Source organism: Pagrus major, chromosome 13 (genome assembly GCF_040436345.1).
Source record: "Pagrus major chromosome 13, Pma_NU_1.0".
Lineage (NCBI taxonomy): Eukaryota > Metazoa > Chordata > Actinopteri > Spariformes > Sparidae > Pagrus > Pagrus major.
This window is the reverse complement of record NC_133227.1, coordinates 1603625-1624128: the sequence shown is the minus strand read 5'-3', so window position 1 is coordinate 1624128 and position 20504 is coordinate 1603625. Positions and strand designations below refer to the sequence as shown.

At 41.1% G+C, this 20504-nt stretch overlaps 1 protein-coding gene across 2 annotated transcripts; it reads left to right on the top strand.

Moving 5' to 3' along the window:
* Positions 1-4933: 4933 nt before the first annotated feature.
* esrra (estrogen-related receptor alpha) lies at positions 4934-20276 on the top strand. Of its 2 annotated transcripts, XM_073479311.1 has the most exons (8): positions 4934-5199; positions 6906-7001; positions 12368-12751; positions 13242-13358; positions 13493-13606; positions 14454-14621; positions 15053-15322; positions 17013-20276. In XM_073479311.1, exons 3-8 carry the CDS (start codon positions 12373-12375, stop codon positions 17264-17266), a joined length of 1302 nt encoding a protein of 433 aa, XP_073335412.1. In that variant the 5' UTR covers positions 4934-5199; positions 6906-7001; positions 12368-12372; the 3' UTR covers positions 17267-20276. The 2 variants fall into 2 exon arrangements, with proteins under 2 accessions (XP_073335412.1, XP_073335413.1); XM_073479312.1 differs by lacking the exons at positions 4934-5199; positions 6906-7001 and adding an exon at positions 8326-8415.
* The last annotated feature ends 228 nt before the right edge of the window (positions 20277-20504 follow it).

Sequence of the window (20504 nt, the reverse complement as noted above, 5' to 3'; positions counted from 1 at the left end):
GATAAAAGCTGTTGAGCAAACATAATTTTTTATCATCATACATTGGGTTAATGCACCCGGTGCACAAAGAATGACACATCCTATTCTTCCATGAAAAAGTAGGTCAGCATTTCTTAGGTGCCTCATGGAGAGCTGAATCACAATGGAGGGTTTAAATGTTTCTCCAGAGACCAAACACGAATCATCCAGTCTCTGAAAACCAGCATCTGGCAGCAATATGTGTCCCACACTTATTGTAACCATGGCAGCATGCACTTTCCACAGTGCCCAGTATACAGTGCCACATCGTGAGGATCATCTATGGACTGGAATATCTGCTTATCACACTAGACTCGATTACTCAGGTCAAATATCTTTGCTTTTTCTGGAGAGAAAAATGTACTGCTCCCAGAATCAGTCACATCCCTGCTGAGAAAATGTCCCACACCTCTTAGTGGCAGCATGAGTACTTAAGTATGAGTACAGTTACATTACTGAAATATTACTCAATTACAAGTTAAATAATTGGTATTAAAATAATACTGAAGGAAAAGTATTCATTACATTTTAACCATTGTTGTTTATCGCGTTATCAATACCAGACATTCAATCAAAGGGGTTTCTGTTTCTCCATATCTTCAGTCTAAATTACTCCAAGTTCCTGCTCTGTTCTGCTCTGTGGTCATGGTCACCTCTCAAAATCTGCGCCTGCTGCAGAGTTTTGTTATTTTGTCCATATGTCAGGCTTTTCATTGGTCCGTTTGTGATCAGATAGCCTTATTGGCTACAAAAATACAGATGAAAGGTTTAGATATTAATCCAAATTGTACTCAGTGCTCAATTATGATTTACATGTAGATTACATCGTGTAATACATACTTAATTACAGACTTGAAAAAATGACTTCATTTCAGTAATTTGAGTAGCTGTAATTGGTTACTTCCATCACTGCTTAGCAGGCTAACATTTGCTAAGTAGCACAAAACAAAGTACTACTGAGGCTGATGCGAATGTCTCTAAGCAAAGTGCTAGAAAAATGTACATTTTGACATGATGAAGGCACGAGGAAAAGTCGAGGGGTCACTAGAAATGATCCTGTGGGGAGCATGAAAGTCATTTTTACATACAGGCTGGTCCAAAGTGGTGTTTTTAATATCTCACACAGGCCTTATTTTGTGTACGAAGAGGGAGGAAAGTGTCTTTTAATTTCATGGCAAGGCTGAAAACATTCACATGGCCTCAATGCTTACTAGGGAGCAGAGACAGGTCAGACGAGCCGCAGGGGGCATCCCATTAGCTTACCTGCAGTGAGTGCCATGTATTTAGACTGAGTCCTTAATGCAGCGGCCTGTGTTTGATTCCATCTCATTATCCCCCTGCCTGTCCTGTGCTGCAGGATTTGAATAGCACAAATACAGTACCGTATTGTGGAGGTACTGTATAAATGTCCTTCAAATTGTCAATATGGGCCTTAAAGCATGTTCTGTGGCTCCTCCGTTGGTCCATGTAAGTGATACACCACTGGAAACTCTACCTTAGTGTTCCTATTTGAAAATGGCACCAAGGACAAACATGGTACAGCAGAAAATCATAGTCACAGTTATTTTCTTATGTGTCATTTTTTGTAAGGAGGCGCTGATGTGCTTTAATGTCACCAAATATTTAAAACATAAGAGTTGATGTTGACAGTAATCTCCCTCTCTAAGTAAATTACTGCAAATTCTTGTCTCTTTGAACACAACCAGCAGATGGCACACACTGACAGGTTTCCCTCCCCAATTCAGTCCAAAACTAAATTAAACAGCATACTTCTTGGATACATTCAAGGTCTTTGACTGAAACTGACTCGCATTTGTTTGATGGGGACCATCTGAATTAGCTGAAATGAGACAAATTGCTGTCTGCCTTCTGTCGCCCTGCTGTCATTGTTTTTATGATGAGTAAGCAAAATGTTTTAAAGGGGCCAGAAGCAGGTGAATGCGCGTCTAACCTTTGTGAATGTGACTCTTTCCTGCAGGATATGTAAAAAAGAAAAGGCAGCGTTGTGGCATTGCGATCAGGAAGTCAGCCGACAGTGATGATGTGCTGTGGCAGTGGGTGACCTTTGAGTGGAGGACACACACTCAGCTGCTGTAACGTCATCAGTAGCCTTTGCTGCAGTTTCCCCTCTGCTACCACTAGAGGGCAAAAATAGGGTAGTGTGTACTGATGTAGGCTACACGCTTGACTTTGAGTTAAAGGGAAAATCCACCCTAAATTAGAACCCAGACGTTATTTCTGCAACTTTGCGCATTCCAGGTTTTCTTTAGCTGAACAACAGAGAGACGGCAGTGATCACATCATCCTGGAGGGCCTACTATACTGGCTTGTTACTATTTCACACATCTGAGCTGTTGCACTATTTACTACTCTTTATAGTGTTTATTACATTACTGCTTGTTATATAAGGTGTTTATTACTATTTAATTGGCATTTTACCGTAGTCTTTCATAGCATACTTAATTTGCTGCATACTTCTTGTGGGCCTACTTGTACAATGCCAATAAAGATATTTTATTTTATTCAATTCAGATACAAATCCTGGAGTTTTTATAATTCACAAATTGGTCAGATGGATGAGACGTCCTTTGAGTGAGGCATTTTAAGATTTAATAATTATAAAGCATCTTTTTCTGCACTGTGTTCTTTAAAACCAACATGGGCAACACGTAGGCCGATACTGAAATATCTGTGATACGCCAATATTGGCCGATAATATCAGCTAACCGATATATCAGTTGGGCTCTGCTGACAATTCCTAAAGAATAATGTGATGACATTATAAGAAATGATGATCTGATCTCCAATTTAGCGTAACAACTTATCATATTCGTCGATGTTGACCTTACAACTTATAGTCATTATAACTTAGCACAACGTAAATCCTGTTTTAGGGTGAATGTTCTCCTTAACCTTAATATAAATGCAGCGAGTAACGAGAGCAGAAACACGGTCAAGTCATGTGATTGTTCAGCTGTGGACCAGTGGACCAGGACAAACTAACACTGAAAACCATCAAGTTAAATCCTTAAACCCACTCGGTATTCGTTCTACTACAGGCTGCTATAATGATCAAGGTGTTTATAGTAGAGGTGGAGACTGTTCTCCATCAGTTGTGTTATCTATGACTCACTGATGCAGTGCCCAATGCTATTTGTGTAACACAGCCACAATGGCTTCTTAGTATTCATGTAGCCTATCAGCTGACACCTGTCTGAGGTCAGGACCTGCTGTTAGGAGCACCCTGGGGACCCCAGCTGGCATTCTCAGTGTGTTTCTACCCCTCAACTCTAACACAGCTGAAACACACATCCTGGCGTCTACACACTGTCACATGCAAGACAGCTGTATATATATACTATAACGCAGTAAATCTCAAAACATAAACTGCTTCTAACAAGTCCAATCCCACGGTTTTTAAGTGGATCTAATGAATGTGGCATGACCGGATTCGCCTCTAACAGGATGATAATGCAGACTCTGCACCAGTATGATGCAGCCCCGCAGAATTGCAGTGTCTGCAGCAGAGACTCAATGACCTTGCTTCAAGGTCGCAATGACACTGCCGTCAGTTTTTCCTCTCATGCGCGCACCACGACAAACCCTGTCCCGAGCCCCGAGCCCGCTGCATACATGTGACCACATCAAGACACACACACACACACACACACACACACACTGCTGTCCTGCACTTATGACACAGCGAGGGTAATGCAATAGTGGCTTTAGCGCTTATTGGTTTGAACAGACGCGACTATTTGGTCTGTAATTGCTGCCAAGTAATGCTCGAGTCTTATCCAAAGCGCACCACGAGCTACTGTATTGTCTTTCAATCCAACGTCCTGCTTTTTTAATCTTTCTTTTATTGGTAAATTACTGAACAAGGTTGTCAAGTTCCTCTCTGGCAACTTGTCTCCTCTGTGTGCCAGCTGTTAGCAGGCGCATGGGCAGCCTATTTCCAGAAGCAGTAGCCTACAAAGACGGAAAAATGAATTTTATTGTCTGTATTATCTACATTAAACATGAATAACACACACAGGACACCCTTAAAATGATGTCTTTTATGTATAACGCTTTCTGGCGCTACTCTTTTTTTTCTTCCAGACTACTACCCCTTAATTATCTCCCTTTCTTATCCCAATGATCTCCTGATCTCCTCTTCCCTGGCTCCTGTCCAAATAGTGTAGTGGTGGAGTGAGCCGGTCAGTGTCACAAGACCGACAGCATGACCACATTTTCCACAGAGGTGTAGCCTACTGTAAGGGACATGCACGCTGCCTGCTCTCCCGATCCTTCCTGCAGCACTCCCCCCTAAAGCTTGTAATAGAAATAAGAAAATATCCTCACAGCCACTCCAATATTGAACAGCGTGGCTATTTCAGATTAAAAGCACCACGATAAAAACATGCTACACCAGGACAAGGTGCAGAATAAGGTCAATAGAAAGTTACATTAGGATTAACGCAGACTGGGTCATATTATTTTTTTCACGAGTTGCAGGCCCGTATTATAATGCTGATGACGCTGGTGGAGGGCGCGTGCGGACGTAACGGAGACACAGCGGACGCAAATCGAGCAGAGGGCGGAGACAAGCGGCTTACGTCACTGAGCTGCGTCAAGCTAGCGGGAGAAGGCGAGGCGGGAACCGGAAGTCGCCTAGCTTGCGCATGTTGAAAATAAAACCGTTACGCGTGTTAATTTTCTAGCAATGTTAGCTAATTATATGATTCTGGGGTGTATCAGTATGATGCGTATTCATATAATAATACAGGATGGCTCTCTTGTGTTAGAACCGAGGTAGTCGTCTGGCAAGAGTACGTTTAAAAAAAGCACTGCGAGTCGGGAGTTTTATTGTGAAACGCGTCCTTTACCGGATATTCAGTGTTAGCCGTCGAAAGTCTTGACGCCGATGTCCAACTACAACCTCGGTTGTGGCAGCCGAAGACGGGAATTTTATATCACCAGCGTACGGAACCGAACAGGCGGATAAGACGCCGTGTCGCCGGTTGTTGTTATCGCCTTATCACACGGTAACGTAGTGATGCGATGTGAGGAACCCTGCGAGGCTTGGACAGCGCCGTTAACCCGGTCGAACCGACAGTGGACTTGCCAGCCGCAAAGACTTGACTGACTTCAGATTAAAAAAAAAAACACAACCCTGCGATGTTTTTACATTTCCCAGTAAGTAGCTTTCCTTACATTACACATATAGAGAGAGTGGGTTTGGGCTATTATTAGTCCTTTTTTTTTTTTTTTTTTCTTCTTTGTATCTTATTTTGAAATAGTGGAGATGTCAGCTGTCTTGACGGTAGCCTGATGTGCATGCACGATTCGCCTGGCAGAGCTGAGTTCGCGTGGCCACGTTATTGGGGGTAGGGGGCACGAACTGCTGAATAAATATTGAGTAAATTGTGTAATAATGTGCAGTATGAGCTTCCTGTCCAGGTTACACGACACTCGTAAGCTGCCCCCGTGACTGATTCGCACGTAAATAAACGCTATGACACTCAATGTAACGGCGCTAATCGCCGATAACCCACACAGAAATGTATAAAAATATGATATGCATGGTGCACTTATTGAGTAAATTAAGCATGCAGGCCCTGGAGTGACCACGATGCAGCAGATGAATGTCCTCGCATGGCTCACAGCATGTCGTCCTCACTTAAAATGTCCTGCACGAGCGAATAACACCCAGCACTTCTTCAACTGTACACACTTTTGCTTTCATGTATATGTGAGTGTGTTTAAACCCGCTTTTAGCTTTTTTCTTTTTTTTTTTTTATCTTAACACACTGAACTATGCAAGACCCCCGAGCCTGCTTGACCAGGATTGAGGTCACCGATCTTAAGGCATAATCCACTATGGCAATTAACCTTTCACCGGTCCGAGATCAGTAGGCAAGGTCACCCCTGGGTGCTGTTCTCGCCGTCTCCACAGTGCGCCACATCTGAAAAGCCTCAAACTGAGTTTAATGTACAGTCAAGTGTGATGCCTTATCAGTGTCAGTGTCCCCCAAACAAAACTATGATAAGACAGCTTTAAAGCCATTAAAGACCAAGGAAGGACTGGTTTATGCTCTCTGACATGTCACTTTATATATCTATATGGAAAAGTGCATCAGAAAAAAATCAGTGAGCACAAATAATTGAGTTTGTTTAATTGTCTGCAATGATTAAAACATACATTTTCATTTCAAATGAAATCTATTTTTAAATGCCACCTTAAAACACATAAAGTTGTGATCACTTACAAAGACCGTGGAAGTGTTTCCACATATTACAGTCGTGTTGCCCAAGTCTAATGTTGCTGCAATTTGGCATTAAATGATGTCTTCTTTTTCTCCAAAGCCAGTCATATTAACACTAGCTGAGACTACAGTGTAGTTCATGATGTACTGCTTTATTTATTAATGTTTATTAAACTGGTCTCTTCAATTATTTACAGAGAGTTATCACCAAACTCCAGCTTATGACTTTGTATAAGTGCGAGACAAGGTGTTGGCTTTACTCTGTCTGTCCTTCAAGCATTCCTGTGACTGTGACCTTTGGAGTTTGTCACGCAGCGTAAGGGGGAGGGTACTCGTGTAGCGTGCAGAAACCTGGATAGATACAGTGGAATATGTATCTGTGGAAGGACAAGTCACAGTTACGATCATAGGAGCGACTTGCCACAGAGGAAACAAAACTATTGCCAACATATAGCTGGTACATGTCAAGATTGGCACTGCTACTATTGTAAAGACCATTTTAATCATGGTTATTATCAGGCTGGACAATGTGTAGAGTTGTGACGTTTAAAATGAAAAGTTGCAGGTGGGAACATGAAAAAGTGACTCGGCTGTAAATTCTGTGATGACACTCAAAAACCTTTGCTTACTTTGCAGGTGTCCTGAGATCTGCACACTTCAACTGAAAGCAATAGCACTTCTTGAGCCGCCGCTGGGAGTCACTAATATATAGGCTTCAAATTCAGCAACCAGGTAATCTGTTTTTGCAATCACCTTTTATGTTGATGAAATATTATGTTATGCTTTCACTAGGATTATGTCTGTTATTTATGTTCTGTAGCCTCCACTTCCTCAGAGGTCATTCTTATGAGGCTGTGATGGACCGTTAGCTGGCAATGTTAATGACTTCTCAAGAAAACAATGTGTAGGGGTGCAGCAAACTAAATATTACAGAATGAATTTTTAAGGTATTGGCCTCTCATTTACATCCAAAATTTTACAAGCGGCTAAAACGGCATAGTGTGTATCATTCTGTTGCAGTCAAGCATCTCATAAGGCATGTTGAAAGGGTGGGCTGTGATTGACCTGCAAACAAAACAAAAGGATTGAGACAAATATTGTACGGCAGGAAGACAGAATCTGAGTTCAGTTGTTATAAATTGTATAAATCAGTGGTACTCAATTGTTTTCACATCAAGGACCCCTGAATCGACACTTTGACAAGTGTCCCAGAGTCCCTCATCTAATAACAATTTTGCTTTTAGATGTTTTATAACAGAAAGTGCATGAAACCCATGACCAAAATAGTCGTGCATTATGTTACTAATGGGTGGAACTATAGTGAAAACAAATGATTTAATCTTGCATTAAACTGCTCCCCTTTTTACTCGGGACCCCTGGGTGTCCCCCATACCCCACCTTGAGAACCACTGTTATAAATCATTGCGAGCATTTCCAAAAAATCCTGAAGAGAAAGCATCAATATCAGTGTGAGGGCCTCAGTGGTGCCGTAAGGTTAAAGGTCTTTGTTTTTAGGATGCTCTGTGCAGCTCGGGGGAAAGTAAATAAAGCTTTCTGCAGCACTTTTTTGAGCAGTACAAAATGTGTGCCTGGAAATGTAGTAACTTGCATCGCAAAAAACAAATTCACTATATTAAAATTAATAAGACTGACCACTTGAATGCCATTTATTAGTAATCTGTTCTGTCAGGTGAAATGAGTCAAGCCTTCTGATTCATGAGTAACACACTAATAGCTGCCAGTCATCTTATTATAGCCTTATATCAAGTTTACAAACATATTTCTGCACTGTTAGCTCTTAACAGTGACCTTTTGTGATGTTCCTCCATCATGATAATAGTGTTTCCCACCCCCAAACTCTAAATGTCTGAGTATGTAGTGTGAAGTTAGTACATTACATTAAAGCCTATGCAAATAGCTTCATGCAGTCTGCAGCCAGAATGCCTCTTGAACTTCAGTGTTTTAGCTGCATCCACAATCATCTACCTGCAGTTAGAGAAAGCCGTGTGTAGCCCGGCCCATCTCAACACACAGCCGACACGAGCTAGCAGGCGCTGGCAGTCTGGCAGAGCGATTTTCTCTTAAACCTGTGCCATGATATCACGCCGTGGGGAGACTTAAGTGCTATACTAGTCACCGTTGTCAGGTAAGATGCAGCCTAGTCCGGGTTAGAGTGACAAAAATAAACCTCGGCCACAGGAGGAGAGAGCTGGTCAGTCAGGATTAACGCTAGCCACTGCTAGCTTACTTAGCTAAGGGTAGCTGTTGTTGAAGCTAATGCTAACGCTACGCAAAACATGCTGATACGTTAGTTTACAGTACACACGACGCGTTTCTATGACGAGTTAAATGGATAACAAAGCACTTCAGCCCACCTCAGCTGCTTTCTCGCACAGTTTAATCTGTTTTAATCAAATTTAGAGTAACCATGTAGCTGTTATTGCGTGCTTTATAACATTTTCTTCACTGACAACCGATGTTCCTCATTTGACGAGGCAGATGTGGAAGTGGCCAGAGGTGCACATGGTAGAGAGGGGTACTTGTTGGCGTCCTTTAATGTCTGTGCTGAACTGCACCACGTTGTCTTTTTATCTGGGTTCATGTACTAGCCCTGATGTTGTTGGTTGATCCATTCACTGAGCTTGTAAACTCAGTGCAAGCAAGCTAAACTTTAAACAGGCTAGGTCTGCTGTGACCCCCCTGCTGCTTGCCAAACAGTGCTACAATCAAGTCCAGAGGGGGCAAACTCCACAGAAAGTGTGGACTGCCAGCTACTATAGGAGTGGATTATCTGCTGCAGGACTGAATATGATTAAGGCATACTTGCAATGAGTGGTATCTTGAGCAAGTATTATGTCCCTTGTGCTCAGTGTCCTGAACCTAGGATGCCTACAGCCATACTTCACTGTATGAGGTACTGTAATCTGTAAATGTAAAACACATAACACTTTATGTGGTTTTATTTGCAAGTTGACATCCAGGAAATAACTCGATCCGATGCTTTCATCAAAGCATCAGTGCAGTTTAGACACCTGAGCTTTGATTACCTTCATATCACATTACATGTTCATGCACTGAGTGAAGGATAGAGGTTGAAGTATTTAGGAGATAAGTAACTAGAAGGTGTACATGTAATAAAGTACAGAAAATCATGTTTCCCTGATAGTTATTTGGATTTAGGCCTGTCATTATAGATGTCTATAAATGAGTAATATATAACACATTCATAGACATGCAGATTGACAGACTGTTTATCACAGGTCAGGATTGAGCTCTGATTGATTATATGCCATAAACACAGATTGTTGACTGATATTTTTGTCATCAGCGCAATGAATTTAGAGACAGCATGTCAGTGCTTACCTGTAGTGAAATTTGCAAATCAAACAGACAATTACTCACTTAATTAGGCCAGTAGTAACCCAATCCAGTGTGTACAGAGCACACAGCTGCATTTAATGTTGTCAGTGTGGGCAGGGCAAAGGATCCGAGCGCTGAACCAGCTATAAGCAATGCATTTTAAATATTGCAACACTCTGTAAATATACAGGCCGCAAACAGATTATCAGCCCAACTGATAATAGAGGAACAAATTGCTGGTAATGACAGTGTATTGCCTGTATGTGCATTGTGCACACAAGAAAATCACAAGTCACTTTCAGATCTTAACTGCATCAAGGCTATTTAGGCTGCAGAGATTTCATCTCATCGTCTTCACACAGTGATCTATTAAGTTGGAACAAGAGCGCAATCGTTCAAGTAAGGCTCTGCATTAATGTATCCATTGATGAGTTAAAGCCCACAGACAGATGTGGCACAGATTACAATTCATGCCATATTGACCGCCTGTTCCCTTTTCACCCTTCTTTCTGATAACTGAAGCGCTGCTAACTTAACTTTAGCAACGGTGGATCTACATTTGTCATAATTTGCTAAGAAGTCAATTTCAGACAATATAATGAAACATTAACAATTTGTCTTTGTTTGGCTCTACAATAAACTGACTGGGCCTCCTTATAGGGGCGTAATTGCACTAGTTGTACGCTCTTCTGAATGAATTATTACCATAATCTGGGCAGGGCAGAGTAGCGGTCACAAGTGGAGCCCGACGGATACTCGATTCTTTTGGGCCAATGCTGATACCAATATTAGGGTGTTAAAGATTCTGATATCGATATACAGGCCGATACACTCACATTTTTTTGCAGCGATCCCTCAAATGTGGTTGTCAAACACAAGCCTCTTTCTCTGCATTTTGTTCGGTAATGAAAAAGTGTATCGGACAACATATATGCCCATACTGAATCCGATACATCTGAGATAGGTCAATATCGCTGATACACCAGTCAGGCTCTGCAATTTAACGTGTCAGGTTAAACATTGTGGACACTTTGCTCAGTTACTTGAATGCTAGAAATCTCCTGACACAGATGGCCATTTGTTATTACTTCAGACTGCTTTTAGTTAAATTATCTTCTTTATAATGGACACAATATATGACTGACATTAAGAGCCCTGACAGAAGTCGGCTACTGGAAGGTCACAACCGTACGCTCACTTAAGAAATTAAACCTCTTCTTTCTCTTGTCACAAGGATTTTTGTCACAAGGAGTTTTCTGTCTCCCTCAGTATACATCTGGGCAGCATTTTGAATCAATACAATTTAATCAGAGTCTGTCTGTGTTATACTCTCTTAACTTTGTTGCAGTTTGATTTTCACATTTGCCGCAATCTTGACCTTGGATAATCAGTTGAAAACTGACCAATCTTTGGAGTATGAGAGAGAAACATTTTCATGATTGGGAGGTATATTTCATTGTTGTTTTGCACAGAGATAGAGGAGGGAATTGTAAGAGTTAACTAATAGATTTAATGATATAGTCAGTGATTCTGTCCCCCGCAGTACTGAAACTGTGCCACAGATGTTTCTTGCTCATTTAAGTAGTTATGGGTGCAATATACTGTATATTAACTATAATTTTTCTACTCATGAGCCATCTGTGTGGTTGTATTTTAATTCATGGACACGCATTTCCTTTCATCGCAAGCATGAAGTACTTACCATGTTTGTTCCTGTAATGAAATAGAGAAGTACAGACAGCCTTTGGCAGGCAGGTTGCTGCAGTGCTCTTACTGCCATACTTGAACAGAAGTTATGTGTCTGAATAGGGAAGAGCGGTCACTGTTCATGAGCATAGCGACCTTCATCCAGTCACCTTGGCTATTTTAATGTCTAGAAATGTCACAGACAAAGACTTCACACTGCGGGGGATGATTCGTGGACTGTATAGTTTTATTTTAGGCGTGGACGGCTCTGGTTTGGTGAATCTAAGGTGTTTTTGATGGCTTATAAAGCCTAACCGAGGAAAAAAATAGCACAAACAACACGGAGACCAAGTGCTGCTCGAGAACAAGAGAGGGAACAAGGAGGTCTTTTGTGATGTTAGTAGGCTCATAATGCAAAATTCTGTGCTTTACACAGCTCATGCTTCCAGCTAAGAAAATTGATCACGATCTTAATGTGAAATAACTGCAGGGAACTTGTTCAGTAGTCACTTGGTGTAGTCGGGCTTTAACTGATCTCAGACGTTGGTTTAAATGCTACATACATTCGGTTTTTACTGGATTAAGGCAACATTAACTTCAGGTCTTCAGTCCCAGTTAGGAAATTTGGATCCATTTTGATTTTGGCTGCCTGTTTCCTTCCGATTCCTGTATTTACACTCAACCATGCCATATGGATAATCTAAAGACATAGGTGCAATTAGTAATGCTCTGTAATAGTTGGTGTGAGGGCTTGGAGACTGTGTTCTAGGCAGTAGTAAGCTCCTGTAGCTTATGATGGGGCATTACTGACAATTTTCCACCTTCTCTTTTAGTTGGAAGATAATATGAAGAAATAAAAGATTCAGATGTGATTATGAAAATGCCAGTGTATGCTTTGATGCCTGTTTACACGTTCATAATCAGACCTGTGCTGCTCCAAAAGTCATATTTTAGTCTTCTTTTACCTAGTGGTATGATAGTGGTTTAAAAGACAAAGATGTGAGGTTAAAGGTTAATGCCTTAACCTTTGTTGTTTTTTTTGTCCCCTCTAGACATCATGTCTTCCAGGGAGCGTCGGTCAGATGTCTACATAAAGGCGGAACCGAGCAGTCCAGAGGGAGGCGGGGGAGGGCGGATCAGCCCCGGCGGAGCCTCCTCAGACTCCTCTCAAAGCGGAGGTGGTGGAACCAGAGGGGACGGCGCTAAACGTTACTCCCCGCCGCTCTACACGCCAGCTCTGCGGTGCCATTTCAAAGACGAGGCTGGTGACGGGGCTGAGGAGGGCTCCACTGGAAACGGAGCAGGGCGATGCAAGTACGCCCTGAGCACGCTGCCCAAGAGGCTGTGTTTAGTATGTGGGGACGTGGCTTCGGGTTACCACTACGGCGTGGCATCATGCGAGGCCTGCAAAGCGTTCTTCAAGAGAACCATCCAAGGTGTGTTTTTTATAGCAGAACAACAGTGATCAGTTAATGTTTTCCTCTGACACCAGATAGTACTAAAATCAAGCTGAATGACACTGACCACTATTGACCACCACCTCCTAGGAAACAAATTGGCAAATAATATTTTAGAAAGTTTTCTACATACAGCTGCTCACTACCAGTTTTCCATTAAAAGCTTTTATTTAACTTTCAAACATAAGAGCACACAGAGGAATAGACAAGCCACGTAGGACCCCATCATAGACTAATGGTACTATACTTTAACTGGCTTTAGAGCACTACCACCCATCTGGTTTGTACTGGTCTGTTCAACAAAAACCACAAACACTCTACAGATATATGATTTTCAGCCTGAGTACATGTTGAAAAGACATTATAAGATATAAGAAACAGAAGAAGGTGGTTTTCATCCATATCATATGCTCATTCAATACATATTTACTATCTTCTGAACTGTAAAGTTTTCTGTTCCTCTGTAAAGGTAACATTGAATACAGCTGTCCAGCATCGAACGAGTGTGAGATCACCAAGAGGCGCAGAAAGGCTTGTCAGGCATGCCGCTTCACCAAGTGCCTCAAAGTAGGCATGCTGAAAGAGGGTGAGTGCTCTTGGTCTTTTTTTATTTATTTATATGTGAACAGTCTTTGTGCTAATATTTTTAAATGTGGTGTTGGTTTGTTCTCTGTTTTCCCGGCATTGATCTTAGAACTGCTCTAATTTTTCACAATGTAGGAGTCCGTCTTGACAGAGTCAGAGGTGGAAGGCAGAAGTACAAAAGGCGCCCAGAAGTGGAGAATGCAACATACCAGAGTGCCCCTCTACCACTGACAAAGGAGAGTGAAAAAGGTGGGATTTATATTCTTGCCTTGTCATTAGTGTTTTGCTCTACAACAGGCTGCATGGTGTAATACTATTAAGAAAAGCAAAAGCAACGCAATGACGGCTTATTTTTGTTTAACTATCGAATGTCAGCTATCAGTCAGAGCTACAAGACTGTGTACTGTTTCACACTGTAAAGCTCCAATCCCACTCATAAACTGTATTTGGTATTTGACTCTCATTAATCCCTGGGAATGGGTCATGCTTCCTTTTTTGTTTTGCATTGAAAGGCGTCTTGCTGTTGCTAGGTAAAACATTATCAGCTGGCAAACTGTATGTAACTACCAGCAGGCAATGATAAACACACTCCTCTCATTCAAAGGTAAAGACAGAGAGTCAGTGTTTTTTAATTTTAAACTTGAGGTGCTCAGAGTGTCCACCCACAAAATGTGACACTCAGAGTTTACAGGCACCAAAACACACACTTGAATTCATTGGAATAGATTAGAAAACAGCGCCCTCTACTGCCAGTAAATGTCATTGTACATTTTCAGTCAATTCAAGAGTGGAATGCCAATTTGCACAAATTCTGATGTCCTTGGAGCCGAGGAGTTGAGCAAGTTTAAAGCAAAAATTCTCATTAGAACTCCTAAAAATTAGATTATGTGTTATATGAAGTCACTTAGCAGGTCTAAAGCCTTTATTTGTAATATGGTTATGGAAATGTGCAGCATGAATATAGTGCATTTTATAGTACAGTTAAAACCAGTACAGAGCAGTGTGTTATTTAAAACTAAATTTAATGTATTAGTTTAGATAATGACAATGATTTGTGCACTAGATTAATCCATTCGGTGTCTATTTTGTGACATAGGTTCCTCCAACATCATCGTGTCCCACCTTCTAGTGGCAGAGCCAGAAAAGTTATTTGCCATGCCCGACCCTCTGCAGCCCGACACAGCCCAGCGCACGCTCACCACCCTTTGTGACCTTGCTGACCGTGAGCTGGTCGTCATCATTGGCTGGGCCAAACACATTCCTGGTAAGAGATGCAGAGAGGATAAAATGGAAGTGAAGAGCGAGTGATAGCGTGGCAGCGGTGGAAGGGATGCAATGATCAAATCTCACAGACCAGGATGAAACTTGCTGCGTCATGTCTGACTCAGACTTCTGCATTTATTTTTAAGGAACTAGAATACTGACCTTTATAAACCACCTGATCGGTACAACAAACTAAATAGGTAAAACAAAATGTCTGGAACATAATGTATAGTCAGGATAAATAATTTTATTGGTGTGCGTGCTGAGTTAGAAGAGGAGGTTTTGAACTGATGCAGTGTTAAAATGTATCACAAGCTAGAGTTGGGTCACCAGCTGCCTACAGTATATCGGCCATTATTTGTAAAGACCATTTGCAAGTTTGCCTCCTCTTCATTTAAAAGCCTCACTCTCTCTGTGTTTATTCCACCGCAGGCTTCCTGTCACTGTCCCTAGCAGACCAGATGTCCGTGCTGCAGTCAGTGTGGCTGGAGGTGCTGGTGCTGGGTGTAGCGTACCGCTCGCTCGGCTGTGAGGACGAGGTGGTGTTCGCGGAGGATTTTGTCCTTGATGAGGAAATGTCACGTGTTGCTGGACTGACAGAGCTAAATGCAGCAATTAGCCAACTCGCTCGCCGTTTCAGGGCGCTAAACGTGGACCGGGAGGAATTTGTCATGCTAAAAGCCATCGCACTCACTAATTCAGGTACTTATTCTGGTGAAGTTGAACATTTATCCACACATACAGGTTGCACTTTGTATTTTGGCAGACCTACATTTACTTGATGACACCAAACTAATATTACACAACATATTGACAGTGATGTTGTGGGTTTCCGTATCTCTTGCCATGATTAGATCAAACTGAAACTTCTACTGAAACATCAGGGTTTCCGACAGCCTTTAAAGTGAATTCGCCCCCATTTCGCCGAAAATTAAGAGTGCCTATGCTAATGTCAGAGGATATTATGACATTTTTCTGATAAATAATATTAAGCTTATTACCATCTCATCTCACAGATATCTTGGGAAACTCTGCACATATCTAACTGGAATAGTGTATAACTAAATCTGCACTCAGTTTCCAGTGAATCAGATACTTTATTAGGTATAGCATTCACAAAGATTAATGCAATCTAACACATCAGCAACTCCAACCTTTAGGAAGGTAACGATGTTCAGTTTTTGTTCCAACTTTTTTTTAGAGAGATGTTGATTCAACTTTATAGTCAATGTAGTGGCTGCAGTTTGTGGTGCTGCATAATTATTTTGTTATACTGAGAGGTGTTTCTTAAATTTAGTAGAGCCTGACCGATACCTGATTTTTGTGGCCGATGCCAACACTGACAATAAGGAGAAAAACTCACATGATATACGCACATTTTTTGCTGCAATCTCTCAAATATGGTTATCAAACATTTTTCAAAGTTATGTAAAGGAGGCAGGATTTTTAGCAATACATTTCACTCTCTAAAATGACATCAGTGCACAGAAACAGTAAACTATACCTACCTCATGCATCTTTTTCTGCACTATAATGTAAGACAACATATACGGCAATACCAAGGTCAATATGGGCCAAATTATGTATCGGTTAGGCTCTAATATAAAGTATACCCACATATTGATATAATGTCAGCATACCACAATGCAGTTCAATAGCACCACAATGAAAGTTATTGCAGGACTGTTTTCTGAGTTAGATTGGATTAGTTTTACCTAGGTGTACTGAATAAACTAGCAACTACTGTAAGTGTATGTTTTCCTGTCTTAATCATACAGCCACACACTGAGAATTATTTTTGAGGCTTTTAAACCACTATTTGATTGATGCAATACAATTTCTTGTTTTAGTATTGTCTACATTTGTGGGATTGTATTTCCTTCCATGTATGTAGCTGTTAAAGCAATCTAATCAGTCCTGTCTGTTGTCCAGCTTTGTAGCTTGATGGGATTATGTGCACGTCTGCAGCCAAAGGCCCATGGCAACAGGAGAGAGATCTTGTCTTGCCAGTGTTAGGTGCAGTGAATGCTACTACAAAATAAAAAAAGAAAGAATATTTACACTTCTTAATAGTCTTCTAGTCTTTGGCAGGCAAATCTATCTTTGCAAAAACAAACAGTGAAGACTAGAAATAGTTGTGACAAGTTTACCAGTCATAACCTTTATGTAGACCTCCCTTAAAGAATCACTTAGGATTACTGTCAACAGCAGATCATCCAGCATGTCATGGTTGCAGTACAGAGCCACTGTTTGTTGTGTAAACAAAGGCTGCCATTAGTTTGTATTTTTGTGTTACTGGGCAACACAGGCTTTCTTTCTGTGACAAAAGCTTAGAAAATTAAGAAAACACCCTGCTCTGTGCCTAACCATGCGCTCCCTGCTGTTCTGTCAGACTCTGTTTACATCGAGGACATGGAGGCTGTGCAGAAGCTGCGGGACCTTCTCCACCAGGCCCTGCTGGAGCTGGAATGTCAGCGGCGCCCAGACGACCCCCAGCGGGCAGGACGTCTCCTTTTAACATTGCCTCTCCTCCGACAGACTGCCGGTCGTGCTCTCACCACCTTCTACAGCATCAAAACCCGTGGTGGTGTACCCATGCACAAACTATTCCTGGAGATGCTGGAAGCCATGATGGACTCTCCCTAGAGCCGATAGCAGCAGAAGTAAAGAGGATGCAGAGAAAGACCCAACAGAGACCTAGTCTTCAAGAGTGGATGAGTGGTTTTGTGAGAAAGGAAAGATTTTATTAGAGAATTAATAATGAGGAAAATGGTCCTTTTCCCTAAGCTACATGAAGAAAGGAAAAGAATATGAGAAAAGAGAAACCTTGTAATCATGTCCCAGAGTGGGTATTGGTTATTGATAGTAAGATGTAACTGCCAAACTTCTGTAAAAGGCTCCGAGATCCAAGAGTGAAAACATATAACATAAATGCCAGGAAACTTGTCAGTATCAACTATTTTCACGGCGTGTTTCATCACAGCATCGTTCTGCAGTTGCACAACCACTGAAGAACATCATTTAGGTACCCATGAACAGACTGCAACCATGTGGCTTTTGAACATTTTAAAAATAATGCAACATCTTCTCATGAAAGCCATAACAACATATCCGGAGAAAGGCTTGAGGGTCCAGGACAGGGTCAGATTGACATGCACATGGAGTGCTTTTATTTACTATAGTTTAGTGTGCCGTTGTAGGCAAATTCATAGGAATTACTTGCAATATGTTTAAAGCAATATAACAACTCGATTATTGTCTGTCACATTTAAAATGTGGATAAACTGGTGAGACATCTAGCTGTGCGCGTACATCAGTAGTTCTCAGCTCTCAGGACCCCAAGTGTTGACTTCTTTTTAATTCTAACTTCTAGTAGAAAGACTGGTGTGGGTCGGGGACAAGAAAACCTCAAGCACTTCTGGGGTCAAATACGGGAGTTGGGAACCACTGGTGTACATAGTCTGTGCAGGATTCTTTATAAAAGGTTGTGCAATCGATTTGTAGTCCAGGAGAAGTGCATATGAAGATTGTGTGCTCATGAAATGCTCTACTTGGAGGGTAATATATTCAGTGTTGTATGTAAATCCTGTTGGCACACACACAAAAAAAACTGGCTTCCATACCAGCAAGTGTGTGCATTCGTGTGCAGTCTAAACCAATGAGCTACACTGAGATCAGGGAAGAACACAACTCTTTGACATTAAAGCCAGTGTGGCAACAAGAGTGGTTAGAAAAGAAATGCATATGCCTCATCTGCTTTTTTATACTCGCCTCCTCCTCCACTAGATCTAACCACTTCAGCAGCTGTGCTGTCCAGAAATAATGGTCTGACCGTATGGACCTGTTTGATTCGTGGACTATAATGCCGAACACTAACTCATATGATTGATGCGTGTATGATGAGATTTTGCTGCATTTTCTGCAGTAGTGAAGAACATAGCATAAAAAGATCTCAGTTGTTTCAATGTGAGATCCCTCCTTTGTGTACGTGCATCTATTGAACTAACTTTAAGTAGCCGTAATGGGCTTGGGGCTGCAAGAAATGCAACATATGCAACATCTTCCTTTGGGATGTTGAACACTTGTGTCCTGAAAGTCCGCCTCATTGTTCAGCAGGTTTGTATACTTACAATAGAAGTGATCATTGTAGGAAGCTTCACATGCAATGCAAGGCTACAGCATCTGATGCTGACATCAGATGAGTAAATATAATATTTAGTGGCCAAAGGGCCATTGATCTTTTAGCCATGTACAGTTCCATTTAAATAAACAGAAACATGCAATTTATAGTGGAAGATAATAAAGCCAGCAAATGTGATACATTTTCCCCATTACAATTATATTTGTGCAGCTTACAGTGTTCTGAAATTTGTAAAGACTTGAAACTTGCTTTTTCATACATTTTCCTTTCTAGGATTTAAGGGTATTTTATTTACATTGTGACACTGTTGTGGGTTTGGTATTGAATTGAGGCTTTCCATTCAGGATATTATGAATACTAATTGTTTTTTTGTTTTTTTTATGTGAGCAGTGGTGTGTTTTCTGAAGCTGATTGTCATTTTAGGGATCAATTTACATGGCTCTATAGATTTAGCAGTATGGTGAGGCTACAGAGGGCTACCTCAGGAGGCAGAGTAAGCCAGATGGCCAAATAACTGTGGAGACAAATGTAATTGTTGATCTTTTGATTTGTCAATATTGGGTTTATTGAATGTCTTGCAGTTGCGCAAACACCACAGATAATTTCTTCTTTTGTTTTCACAACTTTTTATGGTGTAAACGGCTCACTTAATCATGCTTCATAAGACGCCCCATGGTACAAAGTGTCTCACACTGGAAGGGCTGGCCTACAGTTGGCGTGGTTTCACGGGAATAACGGTGCAGTTTGAAAACTTGAGGTCCTTAATGTTCAAAATGAAAACGGTTCAACTCATAGGTTACAGCTTACATATTCCTGTCATCTTAAAACGTTTTTTGGTCTCTGATTCGTTTACTAACCTAATTTCTCAAATAGTAATCCCAAATCTGAAGTGAACAAATAAATATAGATGCCTGAGTCTATTTAGAGCTGTTAACGTTTCTTCATCGTAACTTACACAAAGGTCGATTTTTCATTAGCATTCAATATGGTTTAGGTACGCCGGGTTAGGTCGGAGCCAAGGTCATCTGCAGTGTCACTGTTAAAATTATACAGTCATTTGTAGTTTTATTAAATATGTGCGCATTAATATAAATGAGCAATACAATAAATTACCAAACCTCACACATTTCCTTGTATAGCCACAGTGTACATTTAACATTGCCAGTTATAATGAAGAATAGCAACTAAACGTTATATTATTTAGAAGTTCAAATCAATGTTTGTATTTTGAAAGACTATTTAAATGATTAAATTCTATTTTTTACTCAATTTACCGTTGTTTGTTGACACTGCTTTATTTTTGTGTGTGATATTGGCTGTGAATTTCTGTGTGTAGGCTATTTTTTTTTTCTTTTGTTTCTTTCTTTTAGAGAAAAGCAGTTTGATGTCCTTGTCTAAACATGTCCACATAAAAATCACTGTGAAAAAGTGAGATCTTCCACTGTCTGACGCAACAGGGAGTGGATTACTGTAGGTGCTTTGTGTTGTGTAATAAATGGACACACCACCACCACATATCATCGGTGTCATCTCTCCCTGTGTATATTTATGTGTGTGTATGTGTGTGTTTATTAGATCGGGGCAGTGTGATAAAGACTACGGCTGAAACTTTCAACTTCATGATTAATATTTTTGACCGTAATGCACTTATCATATCTGGACGCACTGATAACTGACAAGGATGAGGGACAGTCCTTCTACGATTGCGCAAGACACTAAATGCGGGGCAGACTTCACATGCAG

Excerpts from the sequence above, each read along its gene's own strand:
- esrra (XM_073479311.1), top strand. The coding sequence starts at position 12,373 with ATGTCTTCCAGGGAGCGTCGGTCAGATGTCTACATAAAGGCGGAACCG. Across the intron at positions 13,607-14,453 it reads GACAAAGGAGAGTGAAAAAG|GTTCCTCCAACATCATCGTG; the intron begins GTGGGATTTATA and ends TTTGTGACATAG. Across the intron at positions 14,622-15,052 it reads CTGGGCCAAACACATTCCTG|GCTTCCTGTCACTGTCCCTA; the intron begins GTAAGAGATGCA and ends ATTCCACCGCAG.